The following is a 23,556-nucleotide window of genomic DNA, read 5'->3' on the forward strand; positions in this document are numbered from 1 at the left end:
AAGTCATGTGACGGTGGTTCTAGAGATCTGTCGTGGCTCCTATGGTCAAGTCATGTGACGGTGGTTCTAGAGATCTGTCATGGCTCCTATGGTCAAGTCATGTGACGGTGGTTCTAGAGATCTGTCATGGCTCCTATGGTCAAGTCATGTGACGGTGGTTCTAGAGATCTGTCGTGGCTCCTATGGTCAAGTCATGTGACGGTGGTTCTAGAGATCTGTCGTGGCTCCTATGGTCAAGTCATGTGACGGTGGTTCTAGAGATCTGTCGTGGCTCCTATGGTCAAGTCATGTGACGGTGGTTCTAGAGATCTGTCGTGGCTCCTATGGTCAAGTCATGTGACGGTGGTTCTAGAGATCTGTCGTGGCTCTATGGTCAAGTCATGTGACGGTGGTTCTATGGTCAAGATCTGTCGTGGCTCCTATGGTCAAGTCATGGTTCTAGAGAGATCTGTCGTGGGTCTATGGTCAAGTGGTTGGTCAAGTCATGTGACGGTGGTTCTAGAGATCTGTCGTGGCTCCTATGGTCAAGTCATGTGACGGGGTGGTTCTAGAGATCTGTCGTGGTATGGTCAAGTCATGTGACGGTGGTTCCTATGGTCAAGTCATGTGACGGTGGTTCTAGAGATCGTGGCTCCTATGGTCAAGTCATGTGACGGTGGTTCTAGAGATCTGTCGTGGCTCCTATGGTCAAGTCATGTGACGGTGGTTCTAGAGATCTGTGACGTGGCTCCTAGATCTGGTCAAGTCATGTGACGGTGGTTCTAGAGATCTGTCCTATGGTCAAGTCATGTGACGGTGGTTCTAGAGATGTGACGGTGGTCTCATGTGACGGTGGTTCTAGAGATCTGTCGTGGCTCCTATGGTCAAGTCAAGACGGTGGTTCTAGAGATCTGTCGTGGCTCCTATGATCAAGTCATGTGACGGTGGTTCTAGAGATCTGTCGTGGCTCCTATGGTCAAGTCATGTGACGGTGGTTCTAGAGATCTGTCGTGGCTCCTATGGTCAAGTCATGTGACGGTGGTTCTAGAGATCTGTCGTGGCTCCTATGGTCAAGTCATGTGACGGTGGTTCTAGAGATCTGTCGTGGCTCCTATGGTCAAATAGAATTTTATTTAAAAAAAGCCTGGATGCTGCTTCTTGTTTTCAATCAAGGTTCACAGCTGGAGAGGAGCAGGTTGAGGTTATAATGGAGGCCAGTATTTTTTTAGCTGTGTACCAAAAGAAGTGGGGGAGGGGGCTTCCATTTTTTTCTACTTTTTTTTGCTGATAAAAGCCAATCCTAGACTGTTGCTTTTAAAGCAAGAGGCTAGTGTCCTCTTTTTTTCCAAATCCACAAACTGAGGCCACATTGTTCAGCGATTAGGCTCTGTGTCACGTTCTTGATATTCGTGTAACAAATGGGCAATCTCGCTAATTAGACAGATTGTATTATTTATAAAAAAATAATAATAATAATAAATAAATAAAAATATATATGTTATACAGTGGAGGCATCAGGATTACCCTGTCTGTGTTGACAAAGGTGACGATGTTCCTCATCAAAGGGCTTCCGTGGATTCCAGAACGCCTGGAAAGTTCCAGAGAGTGATTGTTAGTGTGCTCAGTGTTCCAACCAAGGGGTCCGATCTACTCTCCTGGTGCGGAATCTATCGACTCCACGCCAAAAGCAAACTGTGCTCTATTTAAAAAAAAAAAACATTTTTTAGGTCCCACAACCATCTATCTGCGCAGTAGTTCTCCAACATCATGTTGTAACTCTGGGAGAATCTTTCTTTTTTTAAACTAGCTATCAAAACTTTTATTTTTATTAAAAACACCATTTTGAATTGTTACATTGATTGGTCTGATAAAAGCACACGAGGAGCTGTAGCAGAGCTCCGTCTACATGGACTGGTATTTTAATCAACAAATAGGCAAAAAATTATTTTCTCAATGGGATTTTTTTCTTCTTCTCCCGGACAATTGGCCGGCAGCAATTTTATCTTTCGTCTTTTCAAAAAAATTTGGGGTCCAAAAGCTGGCTACTACCGACTAGCCAAAACCCTTTGCTGGATTAATGTATCCAGAATTTAAGAAAATGTTTCATTCAAGTGAACAAATTCTTATTTACAACGACGGCCTAGGAACAGTGGGTTAACTGGTCTAGGAACAGTGTTTGTTCAGGGGGCAGAACGACACATTTTTTTTGTACCTTGTCAGCTCGGGGGATTCGATCTTGCCATCTTCCCGGGATTCGATCTTGCAACCTTCCCGGGTTACTAGTCCAATGCTCTAACCACTAGGCCACCTGCCCGCCTCTACACTCTAACCACTAGGCTACCTGCCCGCCTCTACACTCTAACCACTAGGGTACCTGCCTCCTCTACACTCTAACCACTAGGCTACCCTGCCGCCTCTACACTCTAACCACTAGGCCACCTGCCCGCCTCTACACTCTAACCACTAGGCTACTTGCCCGCCTCTACATTCTAACCACTAAGCTACCCTACCGCCTCTACACTCTAACCACTAGGCTACCCTGCCGCCTCTACACTCTAACCACTAGGCTACCTGCCCGCCTCTACACTCTAACCACTAGGCTACCCTGCCCGCCTCTACACTCTAACCACTAGGCTACCCTGCCTGCCTCTACACTCTAACCACTAGGCTACCCTGCCTGCCTCTACACTCTAACCACTAGGCTACCCTGCCGCCTCTACACTCTAACCACTAGGCTACCCTGCCTCCTCTACACTCTAACCACTAGGCTACCCTGCCGCCTCTACACTCTAACCACTAGGCTACCCTGCCTCCTCTACACTCTAACCACTAGGCTACCCTGCCTCCTCTACACTCTAACCACTAGGCTACCCTGCCGCCTCTACACTCTAACCACTAGGCTACCTACCTCCTCTACACTCTAACCACTAGGCTACCCTACCTCCTCTACACTCTAACCACTAGGCTACCCTAACTCCTCTACACTCTAACCACTAGGCTACCCTGCCTGCCTCTACACTCTAACCACTAGGCTACCCTGCCGCCTCTACACTCTAACCACTAGGCTACCCTGCCTCCTCTACACTCTAACCACTAGGCTACCCTGCCGCCTCTACACTCTAACCACTAGGCTACCCTGTCATCCCCTATGGAGTTCTACATAGAGACTGGAGGTTGTTTTGTTTTGTTTTTGTTTGTTTGTTTGTTTGTGGATGTTCCATTAGAGTGGATGGATGGGCACAGAATGTCATTCGACACGAATTCCTTTTCACATACAACAAACGCTTGGTTGAAGAATCCCTACTGTTGACCAATCATTAGGTTCTACTGACTTTTCAACACACACACACACACACACACACACACACACACACACACACACACACACACACACACACACACACACACACACACACACACACACACACAAAATGTGCACAAACTGTTCCCGAAATGGGAAGCATGCGGACGCCTATCTATTTCGCACTCATGTCTGTCTGTGTGAGGGGGGCTCATGTCTGTCTGTGTGAGGGGGGCTCATGTCTGTCTGTGTGAGGGGGCTCATGTCTGTCTGTGTGAGGGGGCTCATGTCTGTCTGTGTGAGGGGGCTCATGTCTGTCTGTGTGAGGGGGCTCATGGCTGTCTGTGTGAGGGGGCTCATGGCTGTCTGTGTGAGGGGGCTCATGTCTGTCTGTGTGAGGGGGCTCATGGCTGTCTGTGTGAGGGGGCTCATGTCTGTCTGTGTGAGGGGGCTCATGGCTGTCTGTGTGAGGGGGCTCATGGCTGTCTGTGTGAGGGGGCTCATGGCTGTCTGTGTGAGGGGGCTCATGGCTGTCTGTGTGAGGGGGGGCTCATGGCTGTCTGTGTGAGGGGGCTCATGGCTGTCTGTGTGAGGGGGCTCATGGCTGTCTGTGTGAGGGGGCTCATGGCTGTCTGTGTGAGGGGGCTCATGGCTGTCTGTGTGAGGGGGGCTCATGTCTGTCTGTGTGAGGGGGCTCATGTCTGTGTGAGGGGTCTCATGGCTGTCTGTGTGAGGGGGCTCATGGCTGTCTGTGTGAGGGGGCTCATGGCTGTCTGTGTGAGGGGGCTCATGGCTGTCTGTGTGAGGGGGCTCATGGCTGTCTGTGTGAGGGGGCTCATGGCTGTCTGTGTGAGGGGGCTCATGGCTGTCTGTGTGAGGGGGGCTCATGGCTGTCTGTGTGAGGGGGGCTCATGGCTGTCTGTGTGAGGGGGGCTCATGGCTGTCTGTGTGAGGGGGGCTCATGGCTGTCTGTGTGAGGGGGGCTCATGGCTGTCTGTGTGAGGGGGGCTCATGGCCTTGTTGGTCCCGACCACAACATCAATCTCCTGTACAGAGGCTCCCTCCTACCCTGTTCTTTCTTCCTCTCTCCTCTCTGTCTGCAGGGCAAAAAGCCCCCTAACAAACCATCTCTCCTGAGGCACTCTGGGAGAATAATCGACTCTATAGCCACTGCGTGTGTGTGTGTGTGTGTGTGTGTGTGTGTGTGTGTGTGTGTGTGCACAAAAGGATTTAGACTGATTTAGTGAGATCCTGAACCATATGGTCTCTGTCAAGTAGGCAGGCAGAGACGCAGGCTCTGGGGAGAGCGACTGGGAGGGCCCTTCTCTCTAAAGCCACTTGTCTCTGTCTCTCTTGCTGCTTGCCTCCTCTCTTTCTCCTTCCTGCTTGATATCTCATTAGTTTGAGTTCAAGTTTTTTTTAAACAGTTTTTATTGCATCTCCAGTACAATCCGAACTCAAACAGTTTCCTACCACTGCTGGTAATGACTCTCGCCAGCTAGTTGGCTCCGTTTTAGGTTGTTATAAATATATGAATGGTTATGAGTAATGGAGAAAAAGTTTCCCATCCGGACAGACCCGAGGAGGACAGCTCTAGACCCGTTCTGTATAGACCTGGTCGGATCCAAATCCGTGCAAAAAAACCATCAGGAAAGACCATTTTGGTAAGCTACTTTTTTAACCAGAGCTGATGAAGCACGAGGCAGAGTGGTGGTGTTCTGGCAGGGAGGAGCGAGAGATGAGAGACCACAAACAACCAAGCTGACTCGTGCTCTCGTCGACGAAAAGCTGCTAAAGCTCAAATGAATTACATAGAAACCGGTCTTGACTGCATCAAACCGGGGGGAAACTAATTTGACTCTGCACGTGCTTTCTCGTCCTACACAGTAACGAACGGCTCCATTCAGAATAAAACAGAGCAGTTCTTACCTTTGTCGTTGTAGTCTATCCTCCCTAAATTCCCTTTCAAGTCTCGTTCACTCAATTACATTCTGACCACACACACACACACACGCACACAAGCTCATGTTAGGCCTACGGAAATAAAAACATATCTGACAGGCTACAGAAGCTTCATTCTGTGCCAAATAACGACAGTTGGAGAAATTTAAAATAAAAAATAGATTAAGTTGAAGTAGGAAAATCATGTGTTCCAAAAATGAGCTGTAGTTTTGGAATAATCGATTCCCATCTATTTTCCAGCTGAGGCTCTTATGCTCGTGCCATTTGGGATTGGTTAGCCTAGGTTAGAGGTCGACCTCTAGCCTAGGTTATAACATTTTTTTTCCCCCAGTGGGGAGGGGGGGGGCCTTCCTCTAAATAAATAAAAAATATATTAAATAAATCACTCAAACATAAAAAATGTCAAAGCCCATCCCTAACCTTCTCAATTTAATTTCACTAACTCATCATTTTATTATGGTTGACCCTTCCTCCTTTCTTTGACCCTTGACCTCCTAATTTGTCATGGTGAAGGGTTTTGTCTGTTCGGTTGTGTTGTAGGTTATCCTATCCAGATGTGAGGTGAGTCTCGCTGGTCCTCTAATGTAATCAGTCTGTTTCGTGTGGCTCTGGTACAGACTAACTGCTACTGAGGAATCTGTCTGTCTGCCCGGCTGTCGGGAGAAGGGGGGCGTAGACCAGACGCAGCATGGGACGTGGGCCTTCCTTATCTTAATAGCTTATTACTGCTTTATTGTGTACACACATTATTATCAGTGCTAATTTCTCCTTATTTAATTTTTTCCTTTTATTTAACCAGGCAAGTCAGTTAAGAACAAATTCTTATTTTCAATGAAGGCCTAGAAACAGTGGGTTAACTGCCTGTTCAGGGGCAGAACGACAGATTTGTACCTTGTCAGCTCGGGGGTTTGAACTCACAACCTTCCGGTTACTAGTCCAACGCTCTAACCACTAGGCTACCCTGCCGCCCCAGGGAGGACTGTGCGGTGAGAGAATCGTGCTCCGCTGTCCTGTCACAGCCCCCTGTAGAGTTGACAGGACGTTGATCTGAGACCTGATTTAAGCCAATCTAGAATGTAGCCTACTGTTAGCCCACATGGACTTGACTCCTACTGCGGTCTCTCTCCTCTATGAATTACATTGTGTTAATGTTAATGTAAATATGATGATGTGATATAACAAGAAGAAAATTAATTGTTTTATATAACAGAAGAAAATAAATTCTGCCTTTTTTTAATAGAACACGAGTCAATGTGTCTAGACATTCCACTTGACCAGCCAGAAAGCACACGACACCAAATGAGTTTCACAGTATTGCTAAAATGTTTTTACCGAAAGATCGAGCTGTGACCTCCGTGTATATTACTGATACACTAGAATAGGAACTCTGCTCTTGGACAAACATTTTAAGGATGTTTTCAGCACCACACGAATCGGTTCCCTGATCCACTCTCGCTGTGTGACTGCTTGTCTGCCCGGCTGTCAGTCTGTCTGTCTGCCCGGCTGTCAGTCTGTCTGTCTGTCCGTCTGCCCGTCTGCCAGTCTGTCAGTCTGTCCGTCTGCCCGTCAGTCTGTCTGTCTGCCCGGCTGTCAGTCTGTCTGTCTGCCCGGCTGTCAGTCTGTCTGTCTGCCCGGCTGTCAGTCTGTCTGTCTGCCCGGCTGTCAGTCTGTCTGTCTGCCCGGCTGTCAGTCTGTCTGTCTGCCCGGCTGTCAGTCTGTCTGTCTGCCCGGCTGTCAGTCTGTCTGTCTGCCCGGCTGTCAGTCTGTCTGTCTGCCCGGCTGTCAGTCTGTCTGTCTGCCCGGCTGTCAGTCTGTCTGTCTGCCCGGCTGTCAGTCTGTCTGTCTGCCCGGCTGTCAGTCTGTCTGTCTGCCCGGCTGTCAGTCTGTCTGTCTGCCCGGCTGTCAGTCTGTCTGTCTGCCCGGCTGTCAGTCTGTCTGTCTGCCCGGCTGTCTGTCTGCCCGGCTGTCTGTCTGCCCGGCTGTCTGTCTGCCCGGCTGTCTGTCTGCCCGGCTGTCTGTCTGCCCGGCTGTCTGTCTGCCCGGCTGTCTGTCTGCCCGGCTGTCTGTCTGCCCGGCTGTCTGTCTGCCCGGCTGTCTGTCTGCCCGGCTGTCTGTCTGCCCGGCTGTCTGTCTGCCCGGCTGTCTGTCTGCCCGGCTGTCTGTCTGCCCGGCTGTCTGTCTGCCCGGCTGTCTGCCCGGCTGTCTGCCCGGCTGTCTGCCCGGCTGTCTGCCCGGCTGTCTGCCCGGCTGTCTGCCCGGCTGTCAGTCTGTCTGTCTGCCCGGCTGTCAGTCTGTCTGTCTGCCCGGCTGTCTGTCTGCCCGGCTGTCTGTCTGCCCGGCTGTCTGTCTGCCCGGCTGTCTGCCCGGCTGTCTGCCCGGCTGTCTGCCCGGCTGTCTGCCCGGCTGTCTGCCCGGCTGTCTGCCCGGCTGTCTGCCCGGCTGTCTGCCCGGCTGTCTGCCCGGCTGTCTGTCTGCCCGGCTGTCTGTCTGCCCGGCTGTCTGTCTGCCCGGCTGTCTGTCTGCCCGGCTGTCTGTCTGCCCGGCTGTCTGTCTGCCCGGCTGTCTGTCTGCCCGGCTGTCTGCCCGGCTGTCTGCCCGGCTGTCTGCCCGGCTGTCTGCCCGGCTGTCTGCCCGGCTGTCTGCCCGGCTGTCTGCCCGGCTGTCTGCCCGGCTGTCTGCCCGGCTGTCAGTCCGTCTGTCTGCCCGGCTGTCAGTCCGGCTGTCAGTCCGTCTGTCTGCCCGGCTGTCAGTCTGTCTGTCTGCCCGGCTGTCAGTCTGTCTGTCTGCCCGGCTGTCAGTCTGTCTGTCTGCCCGGCTGTCAGTCTGTCTGTCTGCCCGGCTGTCAGTCTGTCTGTCTGCCCGGCTGTCAGTCTGTCTGTCTGCCCGGCTGTCAGTCTGTCTGTCTGCCCGGCTGTCAGTCTGCCCGGCTGTCAGTCTGCCCGGCCGTCAGTCTGCCCGGCCGTCAGTCTGCCCGGCCGTCAGTCTGCCCGGCCGTCAGTCTGCCCGGCCGTCAGTCTGCCCGGCCGTCAGTCTGCCCGGCCGTCAGTCTGCCCGGCCGTCAGTCTGCCCGCCCGGCAGTCTGCCCGCCCGGCAGTCTGCCCGCCCGGCAGTCTGCCCGCCCGGCAGTCTGCCCGCCCGGCAGTCTGCCCGCCCGGCAGTCTGCCCGCCCGGCAGTCCGGCTGTCTGCCCGGCAGTCCGTCTGTCTGCCCGGCTGTCAGTCCGTCTGTCAGCCCGGCTGTCAGTCCGTCTGTCTGCCCGGCTGTCAGTCCGTCTGTCTGCCCGGCTGTCAGTCCGGCTGTCAGTCCGTCTGTCTGCCCGGCTGTCAGTCCGTCTGTCTGCCCGGCTGTCAGTCCGTCTGTCTGCCCGGCTGTCAGTCCGTCTGTCTGCCCGGCTGTCTGTCTGCCCGGCTGTCAGTCTGCCCGGCTGTCTGTCTGCCCGGCCGTCAGTCTGCCCGGCCGTCAGTCTGCCCGGCCGTCAGTCTTCCCGGCCGTCAGTCTTCCCGGCCGTCAGTCTTCCCGGCCGTCAGTCTGCCCGGCCGGCAGTCTGCCCGGCCGTCAGTCTGCCCGGCCGGCAGTCTGCCCGGCCGGCAGTCTGCCCGGCCGGCAGTCTGCCCGGCCGTCTGCCCGGCCGTCTGCCCGCCCGTCTGCCCGCCCGTCTGCCCGGCCGTCTGCCCGGCAGTCTGCCCGGCAGTCTGCCCGGCAGTCTGCCCGGCAGTCTGCCCGGCTGTCTGCCCGGCTGTCTGCCCGGCTGTCTGCCCGGCTGTCTGCCCGGCTGGCTGTCTGTCTGTCTGCCCGTCTGTCTGTCTGCCCGTCTGTCTGTCTGCCCGGCTGTCCGGCTGTCTGTCTGCCCGGCTGTCAGTCTGTCTGTCTGCCCGGCTGTCAGTCTGTCTGTCTGCCCGCCTCGCCGCTCACAGTGGAATTCACAACACAACTCCTGGGTAAAAATAAACGAGTGTAGCTTTGATTTAAACTGTTTCCAACCTGCAATATACTTGTTCTGAACAGGGAACCGTGGGACTCTACCTTGATGCAGGACTCTACCTCGGGGAGCAGTGTGTTTGTGTTAGGCAACAAGGATGCCATTGTGGAGCGCTGCTTTGTCCCGTTCCTGTCTTTGAAGCCATCCGCTCGGTCTCCTAATGAGAGAAACACACACGTGGACTAGTGACACCAGCTGTAGACTACGTGATGATGATGATGATAAGGCTACATGATGATAAGGCTACATTATGATAAGGCTACATGATCACATCTCCACTTAATAATGTGCAGAGCTGTTTCCAGGCATAAGCGACATAAACCGTGTTAACTCAACATGTGAAGTGTTGGTTTCATGTTTCATGAGCTGAAATAAAAGATCCCAGAAATGTTTCGTACTCACGAAAAGCTTATTTCTTTAAAAAAAAAAAATACAAAAATTTGGTGCACATATTTGTTTACATCCTTGTTAGTGAGAATGTATCCTTTGCCAAGATGATGATAATAATAATAAGATAATCACCTGACAGGTGGAGAAGCTGATTTTAAACCTGGTCTGTCTGCTTTCCAACACATTAGGAGACAAGTTCACCGTTCAGCAGGACATTAACCTACAACACAAGCACAAATGCAATGTATGTTCAATGTATTCACACCCCTCGACTTATGTTGTGTTGTAGCTTGAATTCAAAATTGTATTAAATATATTTTCTCACCTACACACAATATACGTTAATAAAGTGTCAACATGTTTTTGTTTTTTTTGAAAACCTTGCAAATTTATTGACATTGAAATACCAAAATATATAATTTACGCAATTTTATATTTAATCAGTTTGGCTGTAACACAACAAAAATGTGGAGTAAGTCAAGGGGTCTGAATACTAGCTGAAGGCAGTGTTATCTCTGGTGTGTGTGTGTGTGTGTGGTGCTAACCACTCTGTTCTCCTCCTCGCCAGGTGGGTTCTCTGTGGTGTTCCTGGCCCGGACACACAGTGGCATGCGCTGCGCTCTCAAGAGGATGTATGTCAACAATGTCCCTGACCTCAACATCTACAAGAGAGAGATCACTATTATGGTGTGTGTGTGTTTGCGTCTTGATTTCTTGTCTGGTTTCTATGCCTCCAGTAAACTGTATCAACCTCTAAGAAAGCCTCTGGAAGAAAGTTGTTGAACATTGACAATATGTTTTACCCTGAACTTCTGACCCATCTGTAACTGAACAGATAGAAAGACCCACCACATAAAATAACTATGTGCTGACTTTAAAACTGGAGAGACACACACACACACACACACACACATTGGAGAGACACGACTGTCGAGGTGACATAAAAAGTAACTACATAAAGAAACAAAAGACCGGCACGTCAGACGCAGCACTGAGTAATGACTTACTGTAAAACTTACCGTAAAACTTCAATTAGTAGACTGGTGTTTTTTGTTTAAATCCCTGAACACAACAGTCGCATATTATAGACATGCTTCTAATTGAAAGAAGGGGGGAAAACTCTAGGGTTCTGTGCTTTCAAAGTGGATGACTGTTTTTGTGCTTGCCAGTTATCTAGCATTTCTCGGCTGTTTTAGCTGCCTGTTAGCTAGCGGTTCTCCGGCTGTTTAGCTGCCTGTTAGCTAGCGGTTCTCCGGCTGTTTAGCTGCCTGTTAGCTAGCGGTTCTCCGGCTGTTTAGCTGCCTGTTAGCTAGCGGTTCTCCGGCTGTTTAGCTGCCTGTTAGCTAGCGGTTCTCCGGCTGTTTAGCTGCCTGTTAGCTAGCGGTTCTCCGGCTGTTTAGCTGCCTGTTAGCTAGCGGTTCTCCGGCTGTTTAGCTGCCTGTTAGCTAGCGGTTCTCCGGCTGTTTAGCTGCCTGTTAGCTGCGGTTCTCCGGCTGTTTAGCTGCCTGTTAGCTAGCGGTTCTCCGGCTGTTTAGCTGCCTGTTAGCTAGCGGTTCTCCGGTTGTTTAGCTGCCTGTTAGCTAGCGGTTCTCCGGCTGTTTAGCTGCCTGTTAGCTAGCGGTTCTCCGGCTGTTTAGCTGCCTGTTAGCTAGCGGTTCTCCGGCTGTTTAGCTGCCTGTTAGCTAGCGGTTCTCCGGCTGTTTAGCTGCCTGTTAGCTAGCGGTTCTCCGGCTGTTTAGCTGCCTGTTAGCTAGCGGTTCTCCGGCTGTTTAGCTGCCTGTTAGCTAGCGGTTCTCCGGCTGTTTAGCTGCCTGTTAGCTAGCGGTTCTCCGGCTGTTTAGCTGCCTGTTAGCTAGCGGTTCTCCGGCTGTTTAGCTGCCTGTTAGCTAGCGGTTCTCCGGCTGTTTAGCTGCCTGTTAGCTAGCGGTTCTCCGGCTGTTTAGCTGCCTGTTAGCTAGCGGTTCTCCGGCTGTTTAGCTGCCTGTTAGCTAGCGGTTCTCCGGCTGTTTAGCTGCCTGTTAGCTAGCGGTTCTCCGCTGTTTAGCTGCCTGTTAGCTAGCGGTTCTAGCTGTTTAGCTGCCTGTTAGCTAGCGGTTCTCCGGCTGTTTAGCTGCCTGTTAGCTAGCGGTTCTCCGGCTGTTTAGCTGCCTGTTAGCTAGCGGTTCTCCGGCTGTTTAGCTGCCTGTTAGCTAGCGGTTCTCCGGCTGTTTAGCTGCCTGTTAGCTAGCGGTTCTCCGGCTGTTTAGCTGCCTGTTAGCTAGCGGTTCTCCGGCTGTTTAGCTGCCTGTTAGCTAGCGGTTCTCCGGCTGTTTAGCTGCCTGTTAGCTAGCGGTTCTCCGGCTGTTTAGCTGCCTGTTAGCTAGCGGTTCTCCGGCTGTTTTAGCTGCCTGTTAGCTAGCGGTTCTCCGGCTGTTTAGCTGCCTGTTAGCTAGCGGTTCTCCGGCTGTTTAGCTGCCTGTTAGCTTCTCCGGTTCTCCGGTTTAGCTGCCTGTTAGCTAGCGGTTCTCCGGCTGTTTAGCTGCCTGTTAGCTAGCGGTTCTCCGGCTGTTTAGCTGCCTGTTAGCTAGCGGTTCTCCGGCTGTTTAGCTGCCTGTTAGCTAGCGGTTCTCCGGCTGTTTAGCTGCCTGTTAGCTAGCGGTTCTCCGGCTGTTTAGCTGCCTGTTAGCTAGCGGTTCTCCGGCTGTTTAGCTGCCTGTTAGCTAGCGGTTCTCCGGCTGTTTAGCTGCCTGTTAGCTAGCGGTTCTCCGGCTGTTTAGCTGCCTGTTAGCTAGCGGTTCTCCGGCTGTTTAGCTGCCTGTTAGCTAGCGGTTCTCCGGCTGTTTAGCTGCCTGTTAGCTAGCGGTTCTCCGGCTGTTTAGCTGCCTGTTAGCTAGCGGTTCTCCGGCTGTTTAGCTGCCTGTTAGCTAGCGGTTCTCCGGCTGTTTAGCTGCCTGTTAGCTAGCGGTTCTCCGGCTGTTTAGCTGCCTGTTAGCTAGCGGTTCTCCGGCTGTTTAGCTGCCTGTTAGCTAGCGGTTCTCCGGCTGTTTAGCTGCCTGTTAGCTAGCGGTTCTCCGGCTGTTTAGCTGCCTGTTAGCTAGCGGTTCTCCGGCTGTTTAGCTGCCTGTTAGCTAGCGGTTCTCCGGCTGTTTAGTTCTGTTTAGCTGCCTGTTAGCTAGCGGTTCTCCGGCTGTTTAGCTGCCTGTTAGCTAGCGGTTCTCCGGCTGTTTAGCTGCCTGTTAGCTAGCGGTTCTCCGGCTGTTTAGCTGCCTGTTAGCTAGCGGTTCTCCGGCTGTCTGGCTGCCTGTTAGCTAGCGGTTCTCCGGCTGTCTGGCTGCCTGTTAGCTAGCGGTTCTCCGGCTGTCTGGCTGCCTGTTAGCTAGCGGTTCTCCGGCTGTTTAGCTGCCTGTTAGCTAGCGGTTCTCCGGCTGTTTAGCTGCCTGTTAGCTAGCGGTTCTCCGGCTGTTTAGCTGCCTGTTAGCTAGCGGTTCTCCGGCTGTTTAGCTGCCTGTTAGCTAGCGGTTCTCCGGCTGTTTAGCTGCCTGTTAGCTAGCGGTTCTCCGGCTGTTTAGCTGCCTGTTAGCTAGCGGTTCTCCGGCTGTTTAGCTGCCTGTTAGCTAGCGGTTCTCCGGCTGTCTGGCTGCCTGTTAAGCCAGCAGTTTCTTACTGGCGATTTTTAAACACAGATTGCCATTCATTTAAAAAAAATAAAAAAGAAGTAATTACTAATTATTTAATGTAACAAATGAAACATTACATCTTGTAAATCACCTCATAAACTATTCCTTTTAGACCCGGTGTTGATTTTAAACAGCTGTTTATTTTCTGAAATGTGTGCCGTTGCCCGGCTATTAAAAGGGACACTTGACTATTTTGAGACTGTTTTTAATTGACCATAGACCTCTCATGAATGTCCACCCTGTCTGTGCTCTTCTCCTCTGCAGAAGGAGCTGTCTGGTCATAGGAACATAGTGAACTACCTGGACTCTACCATCAACTCCGTAGGGGACAGTGTGTGGGAGGTGCTCATTCTCATGGAGTACTGTAAAGGTAGGTGTTATAGGTTCCCCCTGTTATTTTTAATACAATGGACCGGTCATTATTGTTTTATTGAGCATGAGACGGTTGCAAAATTTGAACAAGCAGACCTGTGATTTTTATATTGACCTAATAAAGTAGAATTAACTTAAACACAATCTCTCTTTGTCCCTCGCTCCCGTTCACTCGCTCTCCTCGTTCCCTCTCTCTCCCGTTCGCTCATTCCCTCTCTCTCCTCGTTCCCTCTCTCTCCTCGTTCCCTCTCTCTCCTCGTTCCCTCTCTCTCCTCGTTCGCTCTCTCTCCTCGTTCGCTCTCTCTCTCTCCCCCCAGCTGGTCAGGTAGTGAAGCAGATGAACCAGCGTCTCCATACAGGGTTTACGGAGCCGGAGGTGTTGACCATCTTCACTGATACCTGTGAGGCTGTGGCCAGGCTGCATCAGTGTAGAACCCCTGTCATACACAGGGACCTGAAGGTAAGGGATTTACCCATCTCTTCCCCCTGTCCTCATCCGTCACCCCTTATCTACTGTCATCCCTCTTCCTCCCTCACACCTTTCCTACTGTCATCCCTCTTCCTCCTGTCCTCATCCGTCACCCCTTTCCTACTGTCATCCCTCTTCCTCCTGTCCTCATCCGTCACCCCTTATCTACTGTCATCCCTCTTCCTCTGTCACCCCTTTCCTACTGTCATCTCTCTACCTCCTGTCCTCATCCGTCAGCCCTTATCTACTGTCATCCCTCTTCCTCCGTCAGCCCTTTCCTCCTGTCCTCATCCTTCACCCCTTATCTACTGTCATCCCTCTTCCTCCCTCACACCTTTCCTACTGTCATCCCTCTTCCTCCTGTCCTCATCCTTCACCCCTTATCTACTGTCATCCCTCTTCCTCCCTCACCCCTTTCCTACTGTCATCCCTCTTCCTCCTGTCCTCATCCTTCACCTCTTTCCTACTCTCATCCCTTTTCCCCCTCCATCCCTTTCCTACTGTCATCCCTCTTCCTCCTGTCCTCATCCTTCACCTCTTTCCTACTCTCATCCCTCTTCCTCCCTCACCCCTTTCCTACTCTCATCCCTCTTCCTCCCTCACCCCTTTCTGACTGTCATCCCTCTTCCCCCTCCACCCCTTTCCTACTCTCATCCCTCTTCCTCCCTCACCCCTTTCTGACTGTCATCCCTTTTCCCCCTCCACCCCTTTCCTACTCTCATCCCTCTTCCTCCCTCACCCCTTTCCTACTCTCATCCCTCTTCCCCCTCCACCCCTTTCCTACTGTCATCCCTCTTCCTCCCTCACCCCTTTCCTACTCTCATCCCTCTTCCTCCCTCACCCCTTTCTGACTGTCATCCCTTTTCCCCCTCCACCCCTTTCCTACTCTCATCCCTCTTCCTCCCTCACCCCTTTCCTACTCTCATCCCTCATCCCCCTCCACCCCTTTCCTACTCTCATCCCTCTTCCTCCCTCACCCCTTTCCTACTCTCATCCCTCTTCCCCCTCCACCCCTTTCCTACTGTTGTCACTCTGGAGTCAGATCTCATCCTTGTCTGTCTTAGCACTGTAGACTGACACCAGACTGACACCAGACTGACACCAGACTGACACCAGACTGACACCAAGCTGACACCAGACTGACACCAGGCTGACACCAGGCTGACACCAGGCTGACACCAGGCTGACACCGGGCTGACACCAGACTGACACCGGGCTGACACCAGACTGACACCAGGCTGACACCAGACTGACACCAGACTGACACCAGGCTGACACCAGGCTGACACCAGGCTGACACCAGACTGACACCAGACTGACACCGGGCTGACACCAGGCTGACACCAGACTGACACCAGACTGACACCGGGCTGACACCGGGCTGACACCAGACTGACACCGGGCTGACACCAGACTGACACCGGGCTGACACCAGGCTGACACCGGGCTGACACCGGGCTGACACCGGGCTGACACCAGACTGACACCGGGCTGACACCAGACTGACACCAGGCTGACACCAGGCTGACACCAGGCTGACACCAGGCTGACACCAGACTGACACCAGGCTGACACCAGGCCGACACCAGGCCGACACCAGGCCGACACCAGGCCGACACCAGGCCGACACCAGGCCGACACCAGGCCGACACCAGGCCGACACCAGGCCGACACCAGGCCGACACCAGGCCGACACCAGACCGACACCAGACCGACACCAGACCGACACCAGACCGACACCAGACTGACACCAGGCCGACACCAGGCCGACACCGGACTGACACCAGACTGACACCGGGCTGACACCGGGCTGACACCGGGCTGACACCGGGCTGACACCGGGCTGACACCAGACTGACACCAGGCTGACACCAGACTGACACCAGACTGACACCAGACTGTTGGGTTATTGAATCCCAGAAGGACACTGCAAAATGACTTGTCCTGTCATCTACTCTGAGCTGTGTCTCACTGGGCTTTCTCCCTCTCTGTCTGTCTCTGTCTGTCTCTGTCTGTCTCTGTCTGTCTCTGTCTGTCTCTGTCTGTCTCTGTCTGTCTCTGTCTGTCTCTGTCTGTCTCTGTCTCTCTCTCTGTCTGTCTCTCTGTCTGTCTCGGTCTGTCTCTCTGTCTGTCTGTCTGTCTGTCTCTGTCTGTCTCTGTCTGTCTCTGTCTGTCTCTGTCTGTCTCTCTGTCTGTCTCTGTCTGTCTCTCTCTCTGTCTGTCTCTGTCTGTCTGTCTCTGTCTGTCTCTGTCTGTCTCTCTGTCTGTCTCTCTGTCTGTCTCTCTGTCTGTCTCTCTGTCTGTCTCTCTGTCTGTCTCTCTGTCTGTCTCTCTGTCTGTCTCGGTCTGTCTCTCTCTTAAAAGCAAGTGAAATAGAGAAACAAATAGTACAAAAGGGAAAATAAACAAGCATAGATATGTGTTGTATTTACAATGGTGTTTGTTCTTCACTGGTTGCCCTTTTCTTGTGGCAAAAGGTCACATATTGCTGCTGTGATGAAAAACTGATATTTGCATTTAAAAAAAAGTCTTTGTGGATCTGTGTAATCTCAGGGAAATTTGTCTCTCTAATATGGTCATACATTCGGCAGGAGGTTAGGAAGTGCAGCTCAGTTTCCACCTCATTTTGTGGGCAGTGAGCACATAGCCTGTCTTCTCTTGAGAGCCATGTCTGCCTACGGCGGCCTTTCTCAATAGCAAGGCTATGCTCACTGAGTCTGTACATAGTGGTCAGGTATTCTGCCGCTGTGTACTCTCTGTTTAGGGCCAAATAGCATTCTAGTTTGCTCTGTTTTTTTGTTAATTACTTGACACATTGGAAAGAATTATCTTTTTGTTTTCTCATGATTTGATTGGCTCTAATTGTGCTGCTGTCCTGGGGCTCTGTAGGGTGTGTTTGTGAACAGAGCCCCAGGACCAGCTTGCTTAGGGGACTCTTCTCCAGGTTCATCTCTCTGTAGGTGATGACTTTGTTAAGGAAGGTTTGTTAATCACTTCCTATTAGGTGGTTGTCGAATTGAACGTCTATTTTCTGGATTTTGATAATTAGCGGGTATCGGCCTAATTCTGCTCTGCAAGCATTATTTGGTGTTCTACGTTGTACACTGAGGATATTTGTGCGTAATTCTACATGCAGAGTTTGGTGTTGATCCCATTTGGTGAATTCTTGGTTGGCGAGCTGACCCCAGACATCTCTCATGTCCCTTCAGTCTCTCTGCTGTGAGCGAAAAGTGTCAACATAACAAGGACTGTCCACGGCTCGTGAATGAGCTAGTTCTCTATTGGCCAGTCTGTCCATGGCTCGTGAATGAGCTAGTTCTCTATTGGCCAGTCTGTCCACTACTGGTGAATAAACTAGTTCTCTATTGGCCAGTCTGTCCACTACTGGTGAATAAGCTAGTTCTCTATTGGCCAGTCTGTCCACGGCTCGTGAATGAGCTAGTTCTCTATTGGCCAGTCTGTCCACTACTGGTGAATAAACTAGTTCTCTATTGGCCAGTCTGTCCACTACTGGTGAATAAGCTAGTTCTCTATTGGCCAGTCTGTCCACGGCTCGTGAATAAACTAGTTCTCTATTGGCCAGTCTGTCCACTACTGGTGAATAAGCTAGTTCTCTATTGGCCAGTCTGTCCACTACTGGTGAATAAACTAGTTCTCTATTGGCCAGTCTGTCCATGGCTTGTGAATAAACTAGTTCTCTATTGGCCAGTCTGTCCACTACTGGTGAATAAACTAGTTCTCTATTGGCCAGTCTGTCCACTACTGGTGAATAAACTAGTTCTCTATTGGCCAGTCTGTCCACTACTGGTGAATAAACTAGTTCTCTATTGGCCAGTCTGTCCACTGCTGGTGAATAAACTAGTTCTCGATTGGCCAGGCTGTCCACTACTGGTGAATAAACTAGTTCTCTATTGGCCAGTCTGTCCACTACATGTGAATAAACTAGTTCTCTATTGGCCAGTCTGTCCATAGCTTGTGAATAAACTAGTTCTCTATTGGCCAGTCTGTCCACTACTGGTGAATAAACTAGTTCTCGATTGGCCAGGCTGTCCACTACTGGTGAATAAACTAGTTCTCTATTGGCCAGTCTGTCCACTACTGGTGAATAAACTAGTTCTCTATTGGCCAGCCTGTCCACTACTGGTGAATAAACTAGTTCTCTATTGGCCAGCCTGTCCACTACTACTGGTGAATAAACAGGCGTTTTACTGGCCAGCCTGTCCACTACTACTGGTGAATAAACAGGTGTTTTACTGGCCAGCCTGTCCACTACTGGTGAATAAACAGGTGTTTTACTGGCCAGCCTGTCCACTACTGGTGAATAAACTAGTTCTCTATTGGCCAGCCTGTCCACTACTGGTGAATAAACTAGTTCTCTATTGGCCAGCCTGTCCACTACTGGTGAATAAACAGGTGTTTTACTGGCCAGCCTGTCCACTACTGGTGAATAAACTAGTTCTCTATTGGCCAGCCTGTCCACTACTGGTGAATAAACTAGTTCTCTACTGGCCAGCCTGTCCACTACTGGTGAATAAACTAGTTCTCTATTGGCCAGCCTGTCCACTACTACTGGTGAATAAACAGGCGTTTTACTGGCCAGCCTGTCCACTACTACTGGTGAATAAACAGGTGTTTTACTGGCCAGCCTGTCCACTACTGGTGAATAAACAGGTGTTTTACTGGCCAGCCTGTCCACTACTGGTGAATAAACTAGTTCTCTATTGGCCAGCCTGTCCACTACTGGTGAATAAACTAGTTCTCTATTGGCCAGCCTGTCCACTACTGGTGAATAAACAGGTGTTTTACTGGCCAGCCTGTCCACTACTGGTGAATAAACTAGTTCTCTATTGGCCAGCCTGTCCACTACTGGTGAATAAACTAGTTCTCTACTGGCCAGCCTGTCCACTACTGGTGAATAAACTAGTTCTCTATTGGCCAGCCTGTCCACTACTGGTGAATAAACTAGTTCTCTATTGGCCAGCCTGTCCACTACTACTGGTGAATAAACAGGCGTTTTACTGGCCAGCCTGTCCACTACTACTGGTGAATAAACTAGTTCTCTATTGGCCAGTCTGTCCACTACTACTGGTGAATAAACTAGTTCTCTACTGGCCAGCCTGTCCACTACTACTGGTGAATAAACTGGCGTTTTACTGGCCAGCCTGTCCACTACTGGTGAATAAACTAGTTCTCTATTGGCCAGCCTGTCCACTACTGGTGAATAAACTAGTTCTCTACTGGCCAGCCTGTCCACTACTACTGGTGAATAAACAGGCGTTTTACTGGCCAGCCTGTCCACTACTGGTGAATAAACTAGTTCTCTATTGGCCAGCCTGTCCACTACTGGTGAATAAACTAGTTCTCTATTGGCCAGCCTGTCCACTACTGGTGAATAAACTAGTTCTCTATTGGCCAGCCTGTCCACTACTGGTGAATAAACTAGTTCTCTATTGGCCAGCCTGTCCACTACTGGTGAATAAACTAGTTCTCTATTGGCCAGCCTGTCCACTACTGGTGAATAAACTAGTTCTCTATTGGCCAGCCTGTCCACTACTGGTGAATAAACTAGTTCTCTACTGGCCAGCCTGTCCACTACTGGTGAATAAACTAGTTCTCTATTGGCCAGCCTGTCCACTACTGGTGAATAAACTAGTTCTCTATTGGCCAGCCTGTCCACTACTACTGGTGAATAAACAGGCGTTTTACTGGCCAGCCTGTCCACTACTGGTGAATAAACTAGTTCTCTACTGGCCAGTCTGTCCACTACTGGTGAATAAACTGGCGTTTTACTGGCCAGCCTGTCCACTACTGGTGGTGAATAAACAGGCGTTTTACTGGCCAGCCTGTCCACTACTACTGGTGAATAAACTAGTTCTCTACTGGCCAGCCTGTCCACTACTACTGGTGAATAAACAGGTGTTTTACTGGCCAGCCTGTCCACTACTGGTGAATAAACAGGTGTTTTACTGGCCAGCCTGTCCACTACTACTGGTGAATAAACAGGCGTTTTACTGGCCAGCCTGTCCACTACTGGTGAATAAACTAGTTCTCTACTGGCCAGCCTGTCCACTACTGGTGGTGAATAAACAGGCGTTTTACTGGCCAGCCTGTCCACTACTACTGGTGAATAAACTAGTTCTCTACTGGCCAGCCTGTCCACTACTACTGGTGAATAAACAGGCGTTTTACTGGCCAGCCTGTCCACTACTACTGGTGAATAAACTAGTTCTCTATTGGCCAGCCTGTCCACTACTACTGGTGAATAAACAGGTGTTTTACTGGCCAGCCTGTCCACTACTACTGGTGAATAAACAGGCGTTTTACTGGCCAGCCTGTCCACTACTACTGGTGAATAAACTAGTTCTCTACTGGCCAGCCTGTCCACTACTACTGGTGAATAAACAGGCGTTTTACTGGCCAGCCTGTCCACTACTACTGGTGAATAAACAGGCATTTTACTGGCCAGCCTGTCCACTACTACTGGTGAATAAACTAGTTCTCTACTGGCCAGTCTGTCCACTACTGGTGAATAAACTGGCGTTTTACTGGCCAGCCTGTCCACTACTGGTGGTGAATAAACAGGCGTTTTACTGGCCAGCCTGTCCACTACTACTGGTGAATAAACAGGCGTTTTACTGGCCAGCCTGTCCACTACTACTGGTGAATAAACTAGTTCTCTACTGGCCAGCCTGTCCACTACTACTGGTGAATAAACAGGTGTTTTACTGGCCAGCCTGTCCACTACTACTGGTGAATAAACAGGTGTTTTACTGGCCAGCCTCTGGGGAAATGCAGCTACTTCACCAGTACAATGTTATATCCTAGAGCTTAAAGCTTCAGTCATGCTGACAATAATATTTATATCTCTGTCTCTCCTCTCTCTCTGTCTCTCTCTGTCTGTCCTCTCTCTCTCTCTCTATTTCTCTCTGTCCTCTCTCTCTTTCTGTCTGTCCTCTCTCTCTCTGTCCGTCCTCTGTCTCCCCTCTCTCTGTCTTCCCTCTCTCTGTCTCGCCCCTCTCTCTGTCTCTCCTCTCTCTGTCTCTCCTCTGTCTGTCTCCCCTCTCTCTGTCTCCCCTCTCTCTGTCTCCCCTCTCTCTGTCTCCCCTCTCTCTGTCTCCCCTCTCTCTGTCTCCCCTCTGTCTGTCTCCCCTCTGTCTGTCTCCCCTCTGTCTGTCTCCCCTCTGTCTGTCGCCCCCTCTCTCTGTCTCCCCCTCTCTGTCTCCCCTCTCTCTGTCTCCCTCTCTCTGTCTCCCCTCTCTGTCTCCCCTCTGTCTGTCTCCCCTCTCTCTGTCCTCTGTCTGTCCTCTGTCTCCCCTCTCTCTGTCTCCCCTCTCTCTGTCCTCTGTCTCCCCTCTCTGTCTCCCTCTCTCTGTCTCCCCCTCTCTGTCTCCCCCTCTCTGTCTCCCCTCTCTGTCTCCCCTCTCTCTGTCTCCCCTCTCTCTGTCTTGCCCCTCTCTCTGTCTCTCCTCTCTCTGTCTCCCCTCTCTCTGTCTCCCCTCTCTCTGTCTTGCCCCTCTCTCTGTCTCTCCTCTCTCTGTCTCCCCTCTCTCTGTCCTCTGTCTGTCCTCTGTCTCCCCTCTCTCTGTCTCCCCTCTGTCTGTCTCCCCTCTCTCTGTCCTCTGTCTCCCCTCTCTCTGTCGCCCCTCTCTCTGTCTTGCCCCTCTCTCTGTCGCCCCTCTCTCTGTCTTGCCCCTCTCTCTGTCGCCCCTCTCTCTGTCGCCCCTCTCTCTGTCGCCCCTCTCTCTGTCTTCCCTCTCTCTGTCTCCCCTCTCTCTGTCTCCCCTCTCTCTGTCTCCCTCTCTCTGTCTCTCCTCTCTCTCTGTCTCTCCTCTCTCTGTCTCCCCTCTCTCTGTCTCGCCCCTCTCTCTGTCTCCCCTCTCTCTGTCTCCCCTCTCTCTGTCTCGCCCCTCTCTCTGTCTCCCCTCTCTCTGTCTCCCTCTCTCTGTCTCGCCCCTCTCTCTGTCTTGCCCCTCTCTCTGTCTCCCCTCTCTCTGTCTCCCCTCTCTCTGTCCTCTGTCTGTCCTCTCTCTGTCTCCCCTCTCTCTGTCTCCCCTCTCTCTGTCCTCTTTCTCCCCTCTCTCTGTCGCCCCTCTCTCTGTCGCCCCTCTCTCTGTCTCCCCTCTCTCTGTCGCCCCTCTCTCTGTCGCCCCTCTCTCTGTCTCCCCTCTCTCTGTCGCCCCTCTCTCTGTCGCCCCTCTCTCTGTCGCCCCTCTCTCTGTCGCCCCTCTCTCTGTCGCCCCTCTCTCTGTCGCCCCTCTCTCTGTCGCCCCTCTCTCTGTCGCCCCTCTCTCTGTCTCCCCTCTCTCTGTCTCCCCTCTCTCTGTCTCCCTCTCTCTGTCTCCCCTCTCTCTCTGTCTCCCCTCTCTCTGTCTCCCCTCTCTCTGTCGCCCCTCTCTCTGTCTCTCCTCTCTCTGTCTCCCCTCTCTCTGTCTCGCCCCTCTCTCTGTCTCCCCTCTCTCTGTCTCCCCTCTCTCTGTCTCCCCTCTCTCTGTCTCCCCTCTCTCTGTCTCCCCTCTCTCTGTCTCCCTCTCTCTGTCTCCCCTCTCTCTGTCTCGCCCCCTCTCTCTGTCTCCCTCTCTCTGTCTCCCCTCTCTCTGTCTCCCCTCTCTCTGTCTCCCCTCTCTCTGTCTCCCCTCTCTCTGTCTCCCCTCTCTCTGTCTCCCCTCTCTCTGTCTCCCCTCTCTCTGTCTCCCCTCTCTCTGTCTCCCCTCTCTCTGTCTCGCCCCTCTCTCTGTCTCCCCTCTCTCTGTCTCCCCCTCTCTGTCTCTCCTCTCTCTGTCTCCCCTCTCTCTGTCTCACCCCTCTCTCTGTCTCCCCTCTCTCTGTCTGTCCTCTCTCTCTCTCTCTCTCTCTCTCTCTCTCTGTCTGTCCTCTGTCTCCTCTTTCTCTGTCTGTCCTCTGTCTCCCCCTCTCTGTCTCCCCTCTCTCTGTCTCCCCTCTCTCTGTCGCCCCTCTCTCTGTCGCCCTCTCTCTGTCGCCCCTCTCTCTGTCTCCCTCTCTCTGTCTCCCTCTCTCTGTCTCCCCTCTCTCTGTCTCGCCCCTCTCTCTGTCTCCCTCTCTCTGTCTCCCTCTCTCTGTCTCCCCTCTCTCTGTCTCCCCTCTCTCTGTCTCCCCTCTCTCTGTCTCTCCTCTCTCTGTCTCGCCCCTCTCTCTGTCTCCCCTCTCTCTGTCTCCCCTCTCTCTGTCTCTCCTCTCTCTGTCTCCCCTCTCTCTGTCTCGCCCCTCTCTCTGTCTCCCCTCTCTCTGTCTGTCCTCTCTCTCTCTCTCTCTCTCTCTCTCTCTCTGTCTGTCCTCTGTCTCCTCTTTCTCTGTCTGTCCTCTGTCTGTCCTCTGTCGCCCCTCTCTCTGTCTCCCCTCTCTCTGTCTCCCCTCTCTCTGTCGCCCCTCTCTCTGTCGCCCCTCTCTCTGTCTCCCCTCTCTCTGTCGCCCCTCTCTCTGTCGCCCCTCTC

The 23,556-nt window shown here is 51.9% G+C and overlaps 1 protein-coding gene across 1 annotated transcript in view; it reads left to right on the top strand.

The window, feature by feature from the left end:
• Positions 1-276: 276 nt before the first annotated feature.
• The window catches only part of LOC135533268 (BMP-2-inducible protein kinase-like), a 63,664-nt gene continuing 40,384 nt past the window's right edge, over positions 277-23,556 (top strand). Inside the window, exons 1-7 of the mRNA XM_064960671.1 lie at positions 277-424; positions 623-739; positions 842-912; positions 8,193-9,003; positions 10,179-10,297; positions 13,531-13,636; positions 13,956-14,098. Coding sequence (XP_064816743.1) covers positions 277-424; positions 623-739; positions 842-912; positions 8,193-9,003; positions 10,179-10,297; positions 13,531-13,636; positions 13,956-14,098 — 1,515 coding nt within the window. The remainder of the gene's footprint in view (positions 425-622; positions 740-841; positions 913-8,192; positions 9,004-10,178; positions 10,298-13,530; positions 13,637-13,955; positions 14,099-23,556) is intronic.

Source organism: Oncorhynchus masou, unplaced genomic scaffold, assembly GCF_036934945.1.
Source record: "Oncorhynchus masou masou isolate Uvic2021 unplaced genomic scaffold, UVic_Omas_1.1 unplaced_scaffold_2305, whole genome shotgun sequence".
NCBI classification, from domain to species: Eukaryota; Metazoa; Chordata; class Actinopteri; order Salmoniformes; family Salmonidae; genus Oncorhynchus; species Oncorhynchus masou.